The 21,215-nt window shown below is 43.8% G+C and overlaps 1 protein-coding gene across 2 annotated transcripts; it reads left to right on the forward strand.

Moving 5' to 3' along the window:
• The first annotated feature begins 1,994 nt into the window (after positions 1–1,994).
• On the forward strand, positions 1,995–20,962 carry cdc42ep4b (CDC42 effector protein (Rho GTPase binding) 4b). 2 transcript variants are annotated; one of them, XM_029527042.1, is made up of 2 exons: positions 1,995–2,223; positions 16,866–20,962. In XM_029527042.1, the coding sequence occupies exon 2, from the start codon at positions 17,061–17,063 to the stop codon at positions 18,066–18,068; it is 1,008 nt and encodes a 335-aa protein (XP_029382902.1). In that variant the 5' UTR covers positions 1,995–2,223; positions 16,866–17,060; the 3' UTR covers positions 18,069–20,962. The 2 variants fall into 2 exon arrangements, with proteins under 2 accessions (XP_029382902.1, XP_029382903.1); XM_029527043.1 differs by lacking the exon at positions 1,995–2,223 and adding an exon at positions 3,990–4,055.
• The last annotated feature ends 253 nt before the right edge of the window (positions 20,963–21,215 follow it).

The following is a 21,215-nucleotide window of genomic DNA, read 5'->3' on the forward strand; positions in this document are numbered from 1 at the left end:
ACTGTGACAGAAATTGCTGAAATTGTTTGATGAAGTGATCTTTGCTCTCAATTATTTCTATCACTGTGTTTGTTTGTCCAGTTGACAAGTTTCTACTCCCTCATGTCCTCATTTCTTACTGTGGCCTTTCCAGGCTGCAGGGATTATATAACATACAACACAAAGACCCTCAAGGCGGCCATAACTGAATGAGGGGCCTGATTCAGGGTAATGCACCATCAAAGATTTCTGTTCCTGCACAGCCTCGCTGAAGTTCTGAAGGATCTAAACGGAGCTGCTCATAAAACTCTCAACCAATAATGGCCTGTGCTGTAATGATGTAACATTTAAAGGTGGGGGGGGCCTTTAGCAGACAGGTGGGGGAGGCAAGACTAAAGTTCACACCTGACGACCAGATGACCGTGATAACCACACAAACTCGTTTTGACGCAACCTTTGCACATCAGAGCTTCGCAGTGTGAGATTAGACGCCATTTTTAACGCGGTCAGAACGGCGTGAAAAATAATTTGACTAAAGGGCACAAAAGTTTATCCCAATTGCCTTCATAGACATCACAAGTTGGTAACACCATCAGCGTGTCAGAACCTTTAATTACTCTAATGATATGCTTATAGCTGCTAATGAGCACATTTGCTTTAATGCGGCAAATAAGTGGAAAGAACATTCTGCTTATTTTGTTTCGTGTATTTTTTTGAAAACAGCTTAATCTGTGCTCAGCAACAAAGCTGTGAAGCAAATGTTATATTTGGTTTTTTATCCAGCTGAATTTAGTTTAGTTAAGAGGGCTTTTGGAACCGGTGGAAATGTTATTTTCTATTTTGTTACTTTATACATACACCATATTTTTGATTGCTTTAGTTATTGGTTAGTTTCGTTTGTTCAAAGTTATTAAAGTAAAATGCATATTAATACTAAAGATTGAAGCGGTGCTTTCAAACCTTTTTGGCCTCTGTTGTCAAACAAAAAGCATCTGGGGTCAGGGGTCACAGTTCAGATATCCTATCAGCTGTCAACAGCTCCACCAAATAGTGATTTGTGTGTCCATTGTCCTTGATTTCGACTCAATGAGTGTTCAAATCCAGTATTTCACCAGAATAAAAAAAAAAAAAAAAAAACATCAAAAGGAAAAAGTCCAAAAACCATTAAAAAGATTTGTGAAATCATCCTATAATCCCTCACATTAAAGCCGGCAGATAGAGTAGTTCCAGGTGCAGCAGCTACAACTAACAAGCTGCGTACACACAGTATTAACCATCTAATGATGTCATATACGACCAAGCCACTTCCTTTGCTTAAATACTTCATCTCTGGCAACACTTAGCCTTGTATTTATGTAATATAATGGACCGCTTTAACATAGCTGTGTGAGTACGTTTGCTCTATAACCTTCTGCCACCCCTGGGAAGCCACACTCAGCTGAACTTCAGCTCAGACAGATTTATTTATCTCAATAGGGCAATTTATTTTCACAGTCTACCGAGACTGAAGATACCGGATGAAAGAGACAAATACGGTCACAGTTTGGACGTCTGAGTGACAGCAGATCAACAGACGGGCCAAAGGCAGATGAAAAATACATCAGCACAAATGCACTTATAAAGCAATAAAAAAAACAAATGAAATGTTACTGCCATTTGCACAGGCAGAATTGGAAATCTTTGTGTCACATAAAAAAGAGAAACTACATCTAAATATAAAGGATAAAACAAAGAAATATACGTTTAAAAAAAAAATAGATGGAGATCATATTTATGGCACATTAATGATGGAGGGGGGTTATTAAATGTCCAGACTGTGAATGAGATCTTCCCCTCCTTGATGAAATAAACAATCGTTTCCAAATCATCCCTGACAGCTGTTATCATCCAGACATCCGGAGGACTGAAGGACTTCCCATCATTTCTAACTGCTTCATGGTGGATAAACAGGACTCTGGCCCTTTAAACAGCAGCCGGAGGTGGTGCTCTCTCCCCGGCCGGGGAGGAGGAGGGGGGGGGGGGAGGCGGCTGGCTTTGTGCGACGCACCGAGGCGAGCTGGACTGGACTCCGGAGCGCCGTGACCGAGGGGGGGCTGCAACTCTCCGGCTTCTCCCGCTGAGGAAACTAAACTTCACCCAGGCGGACTCCTTCCTCCTCCTTCTCCTTCTCCTGCTCGGATTTATAGCAGAAAGCCGAAAAACTTTCCCAGCTGGCTCCGGGAAAAAAAAAAAAAAAAAAAAAAGGTAAGCTCGCTTCACTTCATCTATAATATTGGTGGTGATTGACTCTTTTTTTTTAAATATCAGGTGGGGTAGTTTTGTAATTTTTTTATTTATTTTAGGGGGGGAAAAAGTGTGCAGTCGGAGTTTAGGTTGAAGTTGAGCTCTCTGTGTGAAATCTGCATCTCATTTGAATGTCAAACCCGCCTGCGGACAATCAGCGCCGGCCAGTCTGAAGCAGCTGGCCGGCTGTCCCTTATGGAGCCGGAACAATGAGCCCTGTGGCGTCCTCCGTGTCCCCAAAACTGCAGGATGGAGGAACTTATCCTGCTTTTGACTCCACAGTACTCATCTTGGCTTGTTGTGCATGTGAAACTCTTCCCTCCACTCTTAATACAAGTTGTTGTTTTGTTGTTGTTGTTGTTTTAACCTAAATAGTCAGTCTGGATCTTCGCCATGCAGTTGGGCAAAGCTCCTCAAACTTTTTTTTTTTGGTAGGTTGTGTCAGGGGGGATCTCTAAGTATGGAAGTGCTAGATAACTGCCCTCATTAGATTTTGGCACAGAGGGCCCCCCCCCCCTCCCCACTCCTGCTTTGGTTAAGTCATTATGAGATTACGTAACAATCTGTTTTCAGCAAAAGGCCGAAGCCACAGATGAAAGGATTCATTAACTGGGTTAAAAACCAGTGAGAATAAACCGTCCAGCATTTTGGCTCCCCATTAAGAGTCCCCAAGAGTTCAGAGATCTCTGGACTTGCATATTGAAAATCACTAATAACTTCACTTATTCGTTCTGTGCACTTGCTGGGAAGCAAGAGTCTGAAATAAGCAGCCCATTTCAGGCCACAGGAGGGGATATGGTTTAACGGATTTGAGAGCATCACTTCTCTTTTGCTGACAGTTCCAAACGTTGGTGCTCTGTAGTGGGAACACAAAAACGGCTTCCTTCACCCCCCCCCCCCCCCCCCCAGGTTTGTCCAGCTTCGCACTTCATTAGCGAGTCGTCTCTGTTTGTGTTTACAGACCTGGCACTTGCCTCTCATGGTCATCATGCCTGATGAACTGGGTAATTTACTCCCAGAATTGCCACTTTGGCTGTATACCTGCCCGGACTCATTCATCATTCTGTAATTGAAGGCCGTTTAAGTGTGTGCCCAACTCTCAGCTACACTCACCGTAAAGCCTGCAGGTCCGTTTTACAACATTTGGTGTCATTCTTACTTGGTGGTCGTCAGTAATTAAAGCTTTGCTCTGGTTGAGCTGTGAGTCTGGACAAAAAGTAGCAGGGCACGTTGACAAACGAGCTTGGCTTTGGTGTTGTCTTTGTACGACCTCTGACCTCTCCCTACGCGCTCACTAACACACAACCACACCCTGACAACAAGCCCTAATGTCGGTCAGTATTGCAGCTCGATGAATCATTCACCCTACGCTGTGCTGGTTACCCTGTGATAAAGAGGCACTTGAGAGAAAGGGGGCGGGAGGGGAAGTAACTGCTTGGAGTTGACTGCAAAGATTTAGACCAAGGTCATACTCTTGCCTGAACGTCGCTTCTCCTGGCGTCATCTCGCCCGCTTGTGACAAAAGTGGTGCATTATGGTACGCACACTCCGGGCCTTTCAGCTGCCTCTGTGTTTGGCTTCTCCAGAGCTGCCAGGCAGATATCTCTCCATCAAGATCTATTGTGTGCGCTGCTGGGTCAGAGGGGAGGGGTGTGAGTGTGTGTGAGTGTGTGTGTGTCATCTCTGACTGTGCTTTTTTTTTTTTTTTTTTTAGCTATTTCAGTTTGCTCTGGAGGATTCTGCTGCTGCGTAGTGAGGAAGCTGGCTACCTGCCCGACTCTGAATGCGCTGAGGTCATAACACTTTTATACTGGAAAGAGGGCGTGCAGGAGTGGGGGCTGGGGAGGGAGAGACAAAGAGAGAGAGAGAGAGAGAGAGTTAGACTCATTTGCACTCACGAGAGCACCAACTTCAGGCTGTTGGTTTAAGTGGAGGGCAGGAAATTGTCTTGTCAATGTTTTATTAGTGTGCGTCTGGTTTGTGTGCGAGTTTAATGCATGGAACATAAAGATTTTTATTAGTTAACTGGAGTCAGCTGCGATAACTTAACACAACATTGCATGTTCCTGCTCCTTCCCATGCCTCAGGAAATGCATATGTAAATAGTTCGCAGCCTCAATAATCCACCCACCTTTATCCCAAGCTCCACGGGAGACCCAACAGGGCATGATGGGAGAATGCCTTGACATTTTGCTCTCGGCATGGTTTCGTTGCAGTTACATGGACCTGTGCAAAAGGTCATCCACCATGAAGGGCAATAAAAAAGTAATCGTTATGGGCTGTGGTTAGTGTAGAAAAACATTGGATGTATCTGAAGGAACTGGAAAGTTGTCCAGAGGAGTCGTCACCACAGAGTAATCACATTTTGAAGTACTAATCACTTCAGAAGCGGTTGTGTGATTGACTCGCTGGCTGCTGTTACTGGGAGACATTGAGGCTCGAGTCGAACTTCCCAACTCCAGTTGTTTTGTCTGAAACAATTACAGGATTCACCCCGCCTGCAAAGAAAGCAGTGTGCTTTTTGAATTTTCTCGAGTTCTTACAGAAGAGAAATCCAACATTAGGTCAGTTCCTGCAGGCTTATCGCAGAAAATAAGACCTTTGAACTTCAAACAAGTATGTCCAAGAGTCCATCAACCAGGCCACGTGCGTGGAAATGCTCAGTCCAGCTGAGCGTGTTTACTCCATATCAGAAATAATATAACTCCAAATAAAACCAATGCTACATGTCTACTGAGACCTTTTAATGTTAAAACTCAAGTTGAACCGTGGCAAATGTGCTGTGTTGTCACTGAATGTGTTGAAGATGCATCAGAGTGGACGTACAGTCACCCTTTTTAGCTTCCTTTGTGCAGTTTTTAGGAATAAGGTCATGAAGTACTTCACTGTTTTTAAAAAAAGCAAACTTTTTAGGGGTTGGCTGGAAAGAATTGTAAGCAACAAACATTATCTGTTGTAGCAGACACAGGTTTTCGCTGTTCGCCTTTCCTGATGATCATCTTATGATGCTTCAGATTGGTCTTGTGACCCAGGTGGGGAAGTGCTGACACTCAGTCATGGTCTCTAGAAAGTTTGTATTGAGTATTGAATGGCTGGAGAGCTTTTTTAGGCTAAACTCCTGGAATTAGAATCAGGCTTCAGCACTCCGTTGCACAAACAAAAACCTTATCTGGCCCTTTAAGCATCAACTTTCACAGCAGAATATTTTTTTCTTTTGTGCAGCAGCCCGCATGGACCTGACACTCAAGTCACTCCAATGTGCGCCTGCTTTGGGTGCAATCGGTACAACCTGGCTATTGTGCAGGAAAATAACCAGTTCAGCAGGAACTGCTTTTCCATGAGGTGTAAAAACACTCCTCACTGTTCTCCTTCCATGCAAACACAGATGAGAGTCAGCCCTTTATTAACGTATCACACATTTGAAAATGAAAATTTGGAGTGGCACATTGTGGCTCTTGTAGCACCTGTCACTGTTTGTGCCCTGAAGCTGATTGTTTTTAAAGCCGTGGAACGAGTTTGGCTAATAATCAGGCTGTCCCGGCAAAGCTGGATGGCGGCCAGCTTGCTGGGTTGGTCCCGCGTTGCAAATATTTCAGCTTCTGCACCTTAAATTTTGTTGTGGTGCTAGGACATCATTATCACGTTATCATCAGGTGGCTCACCTGTCCAACCCCCATCCCTGGAAAGGTCTCTGTGATGACAGTACTTGATCATACCAACATGTTTTGTGACATGCGTCATAGTTTTTGTGTTGTTCATTTTTTCACGACTTGTCTGAAGGGGAATGTCTGGACTCCAGGAAACACTTTTTGCTGTTTGCTCATTAACTCAGACTCAGGGCCAAACGTTTACGATAATGCCTGTTGGTTTGAGGTTTGTTTTGTTTTTTTTTGTTGATGTTTTTTCCAAGCAGCCTTGACTTATCAAAGTTTTTCTTATCTGACTAATTTCTTCAGAAACATGTCATCATGACCAATCAGCATTAGAAAAAAAGTAGAATTTCTCCAATCTGAAAAACCTTGTAGCAGCCACGGCATCGTCAACACACTCTGTATTTAGACTAATTAGAAAATCTGTGGGTGCAGATGCATTAAAACTTAAAAACAATCCAGCTGTAGAGGTGTGTTTAGAAGAGACTCGCCATCTGAATCTGAATGAAGTTGCTTCCACTGAAATCCACCATCAGCTCTGTCTGTTATGAACACTGTCGGTCTGCATCAAGTTAGTTCCCTTGTCCACCCTCAGCCACCAACTCAACATTGCTCTTAGCTGCAGCAGTTTTAGTTGTGCTGTATATGTTGACTTGACTCCTGGGCCGTGTGTTGCCTGGCGGTGTGCAGCTGGCCGTTGTGGTCCAGGCTTTGCTGTGTTTACAGTCCAGCGAGTCGTCATTGTTTTGCGGCTCAGTGCAGACACAGCGACAGGTGGTCTCTGGCTCTCATGCATACTGAAGAGACAAAGGAGGACTGTTGGCCCAACCGCTCACCTCTGTGCTCACTGCATGACAAACTCATGTCAGGAAACTAGTTCAGGGAATGGGAATGGCCACATGAACCTCTGTGGGGTCTTAATCACAATTGTCTGATGACCTTGTGAGGCCTACTGGTTTCTTTATGAATACAGGCTCACACATCTTCCTGCACAAGCCCCTGGAGGACTCTTCCAGGTCAGCGATCCGGTGCAGAGAATGGACTTTGGTGAAATGTTAGAACACTTTGACAGATAAACATCTTGGGCCTTTGTCTTATTGTATGATGTTAACGCGAATTACCGCAAATTGTAGGTGTCAGTGCATGTGAGTCTGCCATCCTGTGCGTGTGTGTTTGCGTGCGCTGTTTGGGCGTGCCAGGGTTGGATACTGTCTTCCTCTATACCGCTTTGTTCTTTTGCTCTTTCAGTGTTTTGCTTTGTGTGACACATGAGAACGATGTTGTCGTTTGTGAGCCAACAGGGTATGTGTGTGTGTTTGTGTTTACAGTAGTTTTTGAGTTGTGTGTTTGACTTACGAGCAGAGACCAGCCCTCTCTCCGATGACCCGTGAACCCGTTCTGGGCGGTTGATGTGCTTTGGACTCTCGCACACAAACACACGTGTGTAAACAGTCGCAGCAGGTTATCAACGTGTTCTTTCCTTGCAGACATATTTGGTCCGGTGCTGGTCAAAGGTTTTATTACACCTCCCGTTTTCATACCTGCTATTTACAAAATTCAACATATAAGCATTTCTGGGATGAAACTTTTGGGAGCATAACAAAACCAATTGGTGATTTTAAAAATATGAAACGACTCGATCTTTAACGACGTGGACTCGGAGCTTGCGAGTCATTTAGCAGTTCAAGAATTTGTGCCGCGGAAACTCTGTTCCCGTCACCGTGTTTCGCTGGCAGGTTGCATTGCTGTCACCTTTTTGTCCGGTCGATGCCAAAAACAGCTCCATGCTGGTCGCCCATCGCACGAAGCCACCGGCTTGTTCTTTTCTTCTCATGCTCTCGCTCATTATCTTGCTGCAGGATGAACCTCTAACCAAGCAGAGCCTCTCCCTTTGTTAGTCGCCTTTTTTCTCATCATTCTGACAGCAAAATACAGTACCACTTCCTGCAGCATAGTACTCTCCTAATGATGCATCAACGCAGCTTTTTCCAAAGCTGCCTTTGTACAGAAAAAAAAAAAAAAAAAAAAAGAGTTGTCAGTCATCAACAAAAAGTTGCTTGGATTAAATTTCTTTGCTCTGAAAAGCAGCCAGGATTTTTTTCAGTTGTTGGTGACCTGGATTTTTCTGTTTTTCTAACCCTGTGGTTAGTTCATCAATTACCGTTGTGCCATTCAGGGCATTGGATTGGATTTAACTTGACATTTCAATAAAAATCTGAAAAATTGGGTCGTTCTTAAAACTATGACCAGTAGCGTATACATGAATATATCTTAAGACGTGGCTCAGTGTGTTCTGATGTAATCTGCTTTCCATTCTTTCAGCTCACAGATCCCAAGGTGTCTTGTGAATTTCGTGTTTTATCCGAACCCCCAGGCCGGCATCCAGCTTGCCATATCTAAAAGAAAGCAGTAGCGAGTGCAGTTTAACTCAAATGAGCATGAATTTAGCAGCTCAGATGCCCTCATTGGATTATCGCAGATAGATCGGCTGCATCTCAGTAAGCTGAGCTGCAGATATGTAATCAAGCCCTGTGTTCTCAGTTTGACCTTCTTCAAGAGTCACAAAGGGAAGAAAAGAAAAAAAAAAAGAACATACTCAGATCTAACACGCCCCCTTGCACCCAAGAAAGACAGATACAATTACATTAGCACTGTGTTTCACAAGCTCAGGAGTTGTGTACATGCTCCCAGCCTTTATCTTTATCTTCTTGCTTTGTCCTCTCCAGCTTGTCAGCTTATGTGAATGGCTGCTGTCGGCTTAGAAGTGGCCCTGTGTTTGGGCCTCTGTGACCTTTTTATTTATATGTATAAGTTTATTTATATTGCGCTAAATCATAAGAAAGTTACATGAAGGCACTTTACACATGGAGCAGGTCCAGACCAAAGTCTTTATGGAGTTGGCAGTAAGTGTTCTGTTGCCTGCTGTTGATGCTTAAAGTTGGCACCCTGGGCTTTTATGAACTCATCCTATCAGTTAGGGCCTTTTACAGCCAGTTTGTGTGTTTTGACTTCTGTGAGGAGACTTCTGATAATTAAAAAAAAAGAGAGAGCGAGACCATGAGCCGTTGACAGGTTGACACTGTGCAGAAAACGGTCACTTATCTTAAAGACACACTGAGAGGCCTCGCGCTGATCTCACCAAGATTTGAGTGTGTGCGTCCTTTAAGTGCGAAGCCACAAGTTTTCTTTTTCAAGCTTATCGTTTTTGATGACCAGGCATGTTTTGTTTGCCAGTGGCTTAGTTGTGAACATGTTAGCGGCTCTGCCCCTCTGGAAAAGCAGCAGCAGCCAGTTAAATCCAAGTGTGAGCTAGCTGTGAAAGCAGCTTCCCCTGTTGTAACGGAGCAGTCTGTGCTCCACGTCTGTCCTTTATTTTTTCATGCTGTCCTCAGTAGAAATTCATCTTTGTTTCCTCATCCAGCAGCTATTGGACGCTCAATTCAACCACTTGGCCCCGATCCCACACTCTGTCTCTGGTACCAGGCGTGAATGCTGTCTATTCGTCAGAGACTGATGGGACGGATTTCAGTGATTAATTAGACATGTACTCTCATGTGCACACACTCAGACAGACACGCATATGGCAGAGTACAATCCCCCCACTGTAGAGCGTAATGAGGGTTCGGGTGGATTTCACGCAGGACATGGTGAAAGAAGGTCTGTCGCTGCGCTGGCATGACTGAGTGAATCCAGGGTGGTGACACCCTCCGCTGCCCCTCTGAGGGTGCGTTTCTCTTCAGTGCCTCCATCTGTGCCGCCCATTTCTGCAAAACTCCCCGCAGAAATGCTGTTCAACATGGGAAAGGTTGTGCCCCTACACATTTTTAGCCAGGATATTATTCAAACATGGAGAGAATGAGCTTTTTTTTCCCCTTCTTCTTCTTCTCCAAAACAAACTCTCAGGGGACTTATTATGGGCGAAGTTTTATTCTATAATGAAGAAACATGTTCATTATCTGTCTGTCTGGGTTCCTTTTCTCTGCAGAGCCGAGCATGGCAGCCCAGCCAGTATCTGACGAGCCACTTTGTCCTGCTATGCAAGAGTAAGAGCTGTAGAAAAGGCCAGCTTGACTGGAAACACAGAGAAATCCCGTCTGAGTTTTGTCCTTCCTCTTCTTCTGGATATCAGGATCAATTTTTAATTTGAATAATAATCACTCAGCGTAGGCACATGGTGATTGTGTAACAGGGTGTTGCTGCAGCTTCAGCAACACATCCAGCAGGAAGAAAGGGTGAATTTTGGAGTCAAAACAGAGCAGGACTCCCATGTGAGGCACTGGGAGGTTAGTTTGTGTGTTTTTGCTTGGTGGATAGATGTGTGTGTGGTGCTCCTGTCAAACAGTGTGGAGAGCCTGCCCAGGCATGCTGGTTTTATTTGTTCATGTCGCGTACGCATGCCCTTAATCCTCCTGTGGTTTTGTTTCTGCCTGTGCGGCACTGGGGCCCTGGAGGCCGGCGGACTACGCTCTCCAAAACGCACACAAACACACACACAGAGGGCCTGTAGTACTTGGGCAACAGTCCTGCTGATGCAGGTATATTTTCCCAGCTCAGCTATTTTGAACGCGTGTCCTGGAGCCATTTTGCGTGAACATGATGAGTGATCACTGTTACAGGTCCACTGCAGATAAAAACATCACTAAGTTCCGGGTGATCACGATGCTTCAGCTCCATCCAAATCCGACCTGTTGCATGCTTCAGGCTTAGTGAAGCTGACACACCCCCAGCATCTTTAAATGATTTAAAGCATGCTCGCTATATCGCTCACACTTCAAATGCTGCAGCACCAGAGCCTGCTCGTATGGAGCGAGGTTTGCCAAACATAATGCTGCAAATCAGATTGTTACACATTTACCCTCTAATATTATTTATGATAGAAACTTCTGCTTGAGGGTGCTGGGACTAATTTAACAGCACACGTGTGAGGACAGGCCCACTGACACACAACATTTTGCTAATTAGCGTTTTAAACAGGCCCGAAGGAGATTTCATTTGAATCAAATGAGGTTTACATTCAGGTTTTCTCACTGTAAACGTTGAATTCATATTTCATGATCAACAAAGCATCTTCTAAGAATCTGACTTTAAAAAAAAAAAGCCTCATCTGGAGTTTCCAACTGTTAAGACTTTCTCAGAGGAACTTGATGTATTGTTAATTGATTAATAATTATATATTGTGCAGAAGAAAGTCAAAAATGAATGTTCATCTTTCTGCTTCCTACTTCTTTGAGTGTTGCAAGGGCAGAAGAAAGATCTATTTAATCTGGTCCAAGAACACCAATACAAGATAACTTTTTTTGAATAGCTTAGGTGATGAATTCATTAGGAAAACAGTAGTTGTCTTAACGGTGATGACACTCAATGCAGCTGCAGCTGGTTCAGAACATTTCAGATACGGTCAGTGGTTCTAATGAGTTGTTTTGCCCTGAGGATATTTTTCATCTTCATTTGGGCTTGTGGCTCAGTTCCGACCTTGGCAGTCAGTACAGACCGTTTCCTCCATGTTTTGTTAGCATTGCATAAGTGAGAGCAGAATGTGTTCACTGGAGAATGACAATCAGTTACAGCTGTGTGAAATGCAGCAGGCATGTTCCTCGACACGCAGGCTGCGGTGAGGCCTCCTCCACAAGATACTTCTGCAATTTGTCATGTTTTAGCCTTGAGGTGTGTTACCGGATCTGGAGCTGAACAGGATGAACTGGTTCCCTCTCTAGCAGGAAACAATCTTCTAGATAGTTTCATGCGTGGTCATATTCTCTCATCAGATTCTTTTGTTTCCCCATCAGACCTCCCTCTGATTCACCTGTAGAACTTAGAGGTGTGCTTGGTGAGTTTAGAGCTAAATAAACAGCATACTCCTTCATCTATTATCTTCGGGAGAAAGAGGACAGTTGGCAGATGCTGGACTGGAGGGAATTTTTGAGGTGCTTGGAGCACAGCAAAGCAATGTGGGGGCTCTGCTAATGAGCTCACACCACCAGATTCATGCATATTTGATGAGCTCCTATAATTCCTTCACATGTGGAACATTACTCATTTATTTCAGCCATAAATGTAACTTACAAGCTAGCAAAGAACCTGAATGTGATGTTGCTTTTTTTTTTTTTTGGCACCCTTACGAAGATTTTTGTGATGGCAGTGAAACGTTATTATTTCAGTGCTTTTGTCACCGCCGCCCGCTTCTTTCCCCCCGTGGGAATCACCAGATTGGGCCCCACAAAGCTGGGCCAAATGAAATTTACCGACCTTTTTTTGTCAAGGTTTAGAACTTCTCCATTCTTTTGCAGCCCCCACTGATTAATTGATTAGCAATGTCATATATGCTGCTGGGTAACTCGTAGCTACATTTGCATATCAATGTTGCTGACAATGGGGTTGAACAATAGAGGAGATTGTGGCGAGTTCAAGGTTAAACAAAGCAGGACTTTTCTTATTGTTCACCCAGCACAGTATCTGTTGAACATTATCTTTTCAATGAGAAAATGTGGACTGGTAGAGTTTTAAAGCCCACTCATTGTTATATTTAAGTCACTAAGTTATATTTAAGTCACATTTTGTTGAACAAGTGAGGTGACGCATCATTGTCAACAAAAGGTTTGAAGTAATAGACACATAAACACAAGTGGGGTGTGTACAACATAATGGTCTTAGTCATTTGATACTATTTTGGTAATTTATCCTGGCCATTAACTTTCCAATTTTCCAATTGTCATGCTACCATATTCCAACGTACAGGTATGATTACTCCTCCCTCCTTCTCTCAAACAACATACTAATACAATAGTTCATCAGTTGCTTAAATGCTGCAGATAATACGATGATTACAGATAAGTACCTCCCACAAAGCCAAGTCAAATAACTACCACTTTTTGATACTTTTAAAAGTTTCATTGGAATCATACTGGTAGTAGGCCCTATGATGGACTGGCGAGGATGTACCCCCGTTGGCTGGGATTGGCTCCAGGCGTTACCCAGGATTTCATATCTGTTATGTAATAGCCCTTGTAACATTTGAGTAGTTGCTTCCGGCTTGTGAATAAATGATAGAAACTTTCCCCCTCTCGCGTTTAAAAATTAAAATGCAGGCAAAAATAAACCCAGAAATCTTTGCGTGGTGGCTTCGCTTAACAGCAGCAATCCATGATTGGACGAGCAACCCAAAGCCTCTTCCCCACCTTGTTGAATGAGGGAAAGGAGAAACAGGGCAGCTGGGGAGTGCACTGGTGCCTGAGATCCACGGGATTATAAGCAGGGTTGAACTCTGATGAGCATGGCGGCCGTTATGTCATCCTGCACGCATCATTCTTCCAGCGATATAAGATGCTTTTAATCATTCATGGCCCTGTCGCCACTAGTCTCAGTTTAAGCTGCAGTCATGTGGCACTTTGAGCGCTCGGTTACATAAAGGCTTCGTCACCAGCCGGCTCAGTGACTGATACTTATTACCTCTCTCATCCCATATTTAACGCTCCAACACAAACATATTTGGCTGTAATGTAATGTGTGTTTGCGTCTTTATCAGTAGATGTGTAATTGCTGTGTGACCTGTTTGAACCATTCAATCGGGGGAGCCTGAGTTGGAATTTGGCCTCCAGCTGGACTGAGAGTGTGTGCAGACTTTTGGCCACACAGGCTAGACTGGAAACCCCGGTCACCACGTTCAGATCAATGTATAATCTAAGACAGAGGCAATGTTTTTTCTGCCTGTCTAGACACTAGGGGTGGGACGATTCATCGCTTCAATTGATGCATTTATTCTTATTCCTAGGAACAGAAAGGTCAACTATCTATTGTATCGATACAGAAAATTTCATTGAAATAAACCTTTTAGCAACCTTCAACAGTAAAGAAATGCTTGTCATTGCTCGAAAGCACCAGCAAATCAGAATGTCTGCTCTAATCTGACCTCACTTCATTCCCCACACCGTAAATGGGTAGAAAAACATGAGAACAGTCACCTCCATTGATTCATTAAAGAAATAGAAGCTTTGTTAATCAACGATAAAATGAAAGGGGGCCCTGTGATACTGCGGCGACTTGTCCAGTCGGCGACTGTTTGGCTGTTGGGTGGGGGGTTGTGATGTAAAGAACGACCCATGTCGCTGTAAAAAAAGAGCACACATGAACTTGTTTACCCTGAACTTGTTGAACATTACAAGTATACAAACTATTAGAAAGAAAAGTGACACCGAAGTCTGATTTGCACAGCTGTAATACCGAATCGATGTATGACTAAACCTTGGAGCTTTATTTTCCAAGACAAAAGAAGAGAGTTCTTTTTTGCAATCACGATGCAATCACCATTAGTTTTTTGTGTTTCTATTATCATGATCAGACCTTGTATTTTACAGGTATAAACAACGGAAGCGGGTAGTAACAATACTTTAATCCTGGCATACTGGCATTGATTCTGAGAAATTCATAAAAGTTCCAAAACAAATAAGAAAGATAGGTATCAAGTCTTTTTCTTAATTTAGAAGCACATTATGAAGTTCCCTTTTTATATACAGAACATTAAAGCCCTGACAAATCTGAAATTTGAAATCATGTTTTTCATGATTTATACCTTTTTTGTTTTTTTTTTTTTAACTACTGAAAGACTAGAAGTGAAATGGATATGACAGGACTGCCTGCAGGTCGTACTTCATCTTTTGTCATGCCCATTATAATGTAGTCTTGATGATCCTGAAGGGAGGGTGGGGCTGCCCTCATCAAACACCAAGCGCCCCCCCCCCCACCTCCCTCCAGCAAATAAAATGGGCCATTTCCTTGAATGACTTAAGTTGTGAGGGTTTTTTTTTTTTTGATATTTGAGCATCCGCTGATGAGGTTGAATGTCTTCCACCGGCGTGTCACATCAGAAGCATTCCCCTTCAGCTACGGAGCGCTGCAGCAATTGTCTTATTGCCCTGCATGTGACCACTGGGAAGGGTTAATCCATCTGAATGGGCTGATCTCTCCATGTAGGGGATAAAATCTTTTCTCGTGTGTCTCCGGCTGGCTTACAGAGACAGGAAGCTCTGCTTGGTAGCCGCCGCTCTGCTCTGATGTTGCCATAGAGAAATACAAAACTGCCAGCAGCAGGGGGAACATGTGTCATGGTGACTTGTCTCTAGTGGTCAGGCATACATTTGGGACTAACTGGCTCAAGTGCAGGGCATAAAGTGATAAAGACCTTAGCAAAGGATAGACCTCAGTGCATCAGTCTAACCACGATGGTTTGTTTGCTTTAAGTGTTAATCTTGTAATTTGACCTCCGATTGCTGTTAAAATACCTTTCGTAAGAGTAAGTCCATTCCAGCTGTCTGGTATGAAGGTGTGAACTTGAACTCAAGTGACATTCACAATAGAACTATGTGTTTGCTCTTTGTGAGGCGGGACACAACGGTACATCTCGTCCGTTCGCGCCACCAGAACCGCAGAAGGAATCTTGAATGAAGTTGTTCTGTATGAAGGATATAATCTTATAGAGTTTAGTCCTTTTTGGCGATGATCTGTGTTTTGTTTTTTTTTTTTTCAAAAGAACAAAAAAACTAACTGGCTCTTCTTTGTTCTGCTTTTTTTGTATTTCCATCGATCAAAACACCCCCTCTGTTCGCTCTAGTGCTCAGTGCAGTTGGCTTTCCCTTTTGAATGGGTTCTTGTCAGATGCAAATGTTTTCATGGATGACGTTGCTCTGGAATATTGTTGAGTGAAGTCTCCATTCATTCATGAGGGAGGGAGGGGGGTTTGCGCATTCAGGCTCAGAGCGTGGGCTTTTAACAGCTCCCGTTTGACAACGCCGAGAATGATGGGATTGCTGTCTGGCTAAAACAACTGCAACCCTTGTTAATGTCAGTAACACACAGAGTTGGTGGAATGGAGCACGCATGCAAGTGGGCGTTTGAACATTTGACTCTGTTGATGTTTTTTGTGATCACGTTTCAAAGCTCGAGTTGCTGGTTCGGCCTAAATGTTGAAATTCCCCGATAATCAGGAGTGAATTGACCCTGGGTGAAATCAGGAGCAGCCCTCTTTGTGTTTGACAAATTCAGGGATTTCTCACTCAGCTATCGGTGAACCTGAAGGCTGTCACCACTTGATGTGTGCTCAGTGAAAACCCGAGACAGATGAATAAACACAATCAGTGATAAAGAGAACCAAATATTCTGTTAGCGCTGCTAAAATGTCTCAAAATCAAGGCCGACCAGATGAAGGCCTAAAGCAAAGATAAAAACACAAAAAGGGAGTGATGGCAGGAGCTTCAGAACAGAATGCAGCAGATCAGGACTTTTCTGAGCTGTGCTGTAATTCAATCGATACTGGAGAAATGCTGCTCCACTTCATTCTTCTTTTTCCTTTTTCCTGCACGCTGAGTGTGCTCCAGCTCCCAGTATCCTGTGTCTTGGTGGTTATGTAACAGTCGGGGGCCTAAATAGGAACTGAAGCACAGCAGTGTTAGCAGACACTGCAGCCACTTGAAAAATGTAATTCATTTTTTTTTTTTTTTTTTTTTTTGGCAAAGAACTTGAAAACGTCTCAGAAGAGCTGCACCAAAACATTTGAATGGGAAGCTTTACTGGGGATTTCATTACTGGTTCAAAGTCAGGTGTAGCTGCTGTGAACTTTATTCCAGTAAGCCTTTCTTCACTGTTACACAACACCCTCACAGACTTCTACATATTGTATAAAGCTTTTTCTAGTTTAGAACCACTCAAGTGGGGTTTTATTTTGAAGCACGAGGAAGAAAATCTTCAATACACATGCTGATGGCTCATGGCTGAGGAAGTAATGTGATAGGGAGAAATGAAGAGACATTGCTGCTTACAGAGGAGTATGTTACATTTTCTGGAATATAATAGTGTCTGCTGTTATTTATTGCTCCGTTTCACATTGTCTGAGATGGCTCGTGTCTGGTTCTGATTTATATAAGCACTGATGTGGCACTAATGCTATTTTCTTCTTCTTCACAGATTGATCCAAGTGTAAGATGAAACCTGAACTGCACGACCAGAATGGCTGCTCACATTGAACACCTGGAATTGTACTTGCTTTGACAACATCTCGTTACGAAAGCCAAAGAACTCTGGAAGGAGCGTTCCAGGAACGCCTACAGGATATAGTTTTTGTTTCCTATCTGTGGATTTTAAATAGCAGACCCTGCCATCATGCCCATCCTCAAGCAGCTTTCCAACCAATCAAAGCGGCGGTCCCGGGCCGACCTGACTGCGGAGATGATCAGCGCTCCATTGGGGGACTTCCGCCACACCATGCACGTGGGCAGAGGAGGCGACGCCTTTGGGGACACCTCATTCCTTAGCACCCGTTCGGGGGAACCTCCCAGGGAGCCAGACTCGAAGCAGGGATCCCCGGGCTCCAAACCGGGGCTGCTGTCTCGCACCTTCCGGAGCAGCAAGCGCTCTCAGTCAGTAAACCGGACGGACAAGTACGAATACAACATGACGGCACCTTCTGGCGGCTCATCCAACTTTGTGAAAAATGCCATATCGCTCCCCTACCTAAACGATGAGGAGACCAACAGGAGCAACCAGCTGCCAAAAAGCGCTTCCTCCAGCCCCATGAAGACGCTGACAGAGATCGAAAACAAGCCGATAAACGGGGCGGCGGCAATGGCCACGCTTGATGCAGAGTTTGATGAACACAACTTTGGCGAACTCACAGATTTGCCTCCATCTATGCCTAAGGGAGGCGGGATGAAGCATGCAGAGTCCATGATGTCCTTCCACATTGACCTGGGACCCTCTATGCTCGGGGATATTTTGAGCGTGATGGAAAAGAAAGCCTGGGAGGAGGATGATCTCGGGTACGAGGAAGGCAAGAACAGCGAGGGCCGCGCGTCGCCCTCCATCATTCCCCACATCGATGACGACAACGCAGAGGAGCTGGCCCCTGCGAGGCCACCTCGGAGCATGTACCAGCAGAAGCCCACGGTGGATCCCTACACCCCGGACCTCCACACCCGGAACAACCACCACCACCACAACAACCTGGATAGCTGCTCCGTTTCCAGCTCTGGCTCAGTCGCCGAAGAAAAAGCAGAGTACCATCTCCACGACGGCGACACAGACAGTGCAAAGTACAGCTCGCCACGCGGGGAGGATGACAGAGATTTCACCTTCATGGATGAGGAGGACGACGACGAGATTCGAGTCTAGACAAAGCCGTGGGGCCAAAGGGTCTTTTCCGAGGACACTGAAGAGCGGGCTGTCAGAAGTTGGGGAAAACAGGGGAAGGTTTTAGAGGCAGGGCCACATCTGCTTTAAGCTTCTCGTAGATCAATCTATCTCTGCACACTTCAACATAATGTAAAACCAATTAAGCCTTTTTCACTGTGCTGTAGCAAGGACATATGTGCTGAGTATGCAAGAGTGCAGACAGATGGTTCACAAGGTTGCACTCTTTAAATGTCTGGTTTTGTTTATTGCTGCATTTTTTTTTTCCCCTAACATGAAACTGAATTTTATGAAATCATTGGGGAAAATGTTAAAAAAAAAAAAGGAACAAAAGCAAACATGGGCTGCTGTGAGAGGAACTGTCAATCACGTGAAATATCACAATTGGAGTGTGGCGAGCGGCGGCGCATGAGTGTGGAGGTGTAGTACAAAAGACGTGAAACCAGGGTGGCTTCGTCAGTGTGGGAGTGATCGTGAAGCTTTGTTTGCCAATAATATTGTGCTGGTGTAGACACTAAATAGATAACAATCCACATCTGACTTCAGTGGGAGGGGCTGCCATTTGTTTGTGTTTTTTTTTTTTTTTTCTCCTCACTATGTTTTATGTACATATAGTTTCTGGAAGTTGGTCCACAGTAGTCTGTTGTATTTGAGTTGGGTACTTTATCATGCGGCTCTTTCGCTCTCTGGCGGTCCTTTCAGTTTACTTACAGATATGTTATTTATTCATCCGTTTTCAGGAGGGATGGACTGTTCCCATTGTGCACTGCTAGGTCTTAAGAGTTGTGTTTTTCTGACAAGTTTCATTTCTTACATAAATGTAACGGTACCACACAAGCAGCCAGCTTGTTTGAATAGACGTTGGCTGAGTAGCACTTAACTGTTAAACTAAAGTGGACGCCATCGCTGCCATGCTAAGGCTTTATTAGTTGGTGATAGCTCGTGTTTTTACAAAATCGCTTGCTGTTAGTGTTTTGTTTTGTTGTTTTTTTATTATTTGGAGAAAAAAAGAAAGAAAGACAGAAGTGAACTGTCAGAATTGTCCTTGTTGTCGTTCCATGTGATCACTGAGGTTGGCAGGATTGGCAGGTCAGCAGAGAGATGGGAGAAAAGTTCAAAGAGGAGTTTCTGCTGCAGGAAAGAAAAAAAAAAAGATGTTATAATTAATGGTTGAGCACATCTTCCACTCTGCAGACATGTGTCCAGGCGTGTCTCTTGAAAGGGCAGAGACAGGACGGAACAGCGCGAACAAAGTGTTATTAGACTGCAGCTACTTGATAGATGGGCACCGGGTACGTCTCAAGGCAGTGAGAGTGAGAGAAGATATTTCCTGAACTGGTCCCCGCAACAACTAGAATCACACTGTAGGAACAGATGATTAAATCAACCAATCGTCTGCCCTCTCCCAGTCTACTCATTAAATGTGTTGGAGTTTTGGCTCCCCACCAGCTGGAAGCGCTCCAAAAGCAGCAAGGTCAAGAACAGACAGGTGCGCAGCCTTTTTTTTGTGTGTGTGTGTGTGTTTGCGTGTGTTTACTTGATTTTTACAATGCAGGCTCTGAACAGTCTCCCTCCAGGTTACTTCCAGTTATAAATTAGGCAGAAAAACGCGTGCTTTGCTTTGCGGCGCCCGTGATTAATGTCTGACCCATCTTTTTTTTTTTTTTGTTATTTTTTTTAATTAGTATTATTATTTTGTGTTAGAGCGCTAAGTGCCACATTTGACAAATGGGAGCTTTGGATTTCCTGTTGTGGCACAGAACGCACGGGGGTGTGTACATGGAATCAGGAGGCTGTGCCGTTCTGCCTCGGGTTGTTGTGATGATTTTAAATTTTTTTTCTTCTTTGGAACCATGTCGACATGCACAGGTTGCAAGAAACTCTGAATCTTTTGAAGAAAATTGCCAAGTATGTTTTTTTTATTTTAACCTTATTATCAGGTAATGTTAGCAGGATTTTGTTTAAAAGAAATATCGGTGTAGAAAATTCATGATGATTTGAGTCAGATCGCTTCCGCATTTCGAGGCAAATGGGCCAAATTTAAGGTGTTTTGTATTTAGTTTTTTGACATTTTTCTTTGTCGGGGTGCGGGGGTCCAGCTGTGGTTTGTGGAGTGTTTGGGCAGCTGCAATCCTTCACCGAGCAATGGACACTTTAGAAGAAAGAAGAACAAGACTCCTTATCTGCCATCTTTCCAATCGGCGAATGTAAATATGAATTGTGCCATTGATGATTACACTACGCAATCCTTGTTATCGGCAGTGCGACTACATGCGACGAGTGTGGGAACCGGAGCAGTGTTAGTGGTTGTAACACTGAACAGCACATTTGTTTTTGTAAGTTAAACCTTCTGCATCCGGATGTGTGTGGGGGGGGGGTGTTGCCAGGTTGGCGGAGATGGAATTTGAAAGAGTTAAATTCGAGAATTACAGAAAACAACCCTGAGTGACTCTGACGTACTTTCTTGTGATTGTCTTAACTCTCAGGCTTTTTTTCGCCGGGTTCGGCTGTGGGAAACTGCAAAGTAGGACAGAAGAAACCATAGAAAGGAATTTGCAAATACTTCTCTGCCCCAGGTCTGCTTAAAAGTTTTCCAGGCCCCGACAGCTGCGGTCTGTTGAGTGGCAAAAAAAAGATAAGGAAAGCGAAAGAAAAAAACAAAAACACAACAACCCACAACTGGCTCAAAGTTCAGCTGTAGAATGTTTTTTCTCTTTTTCTATTAAATGGCTGTAGTGTTATGCCAAGTATGTACCGTTTTCTCTTCCTTCCGTATTCTGGTTTTACAGTATATTAATATATTTACTTTTCTCACTTTCCTCTCTTTGAAATAACAGCTATATTTTTCAATAAAAGAGAAAGCTGGTAATCTTGAACTACGTGTCCAGTATTTTGTTTTTAATCGTTTAAATGTCTTATTTCTATCGGTCTGTCTCCTCATTTTCCAACTCACAACATACTTTTAAAATAAGCAGAACACGTTACCATGACATGGACCAATAGTTATTATTTGTAACGAGCTGAAAGCATTTCGGCCACACCGACTTTAGATTCCTTTACAGAAATAACTCTGAAATGAAAGAGAAAACCTTCTTTAACAGATTTTATATCACACGCAGGACGAGTCTT

Source organism: Echeneis naucrates, chromosome 19 (genome assembly GCF_900963305.1).
Source record: "Echeneis naucrates chromosome 19, fEcheNa1.1, whole genome shotgun sequence".
In the NCBI taxonomy this organism is placed as follows: Eukaryota; Metazoa; Chordata; class Actinopteri; order Carangiformes; family Echeneidae; genus Echeneis; species Echeneis naucrates.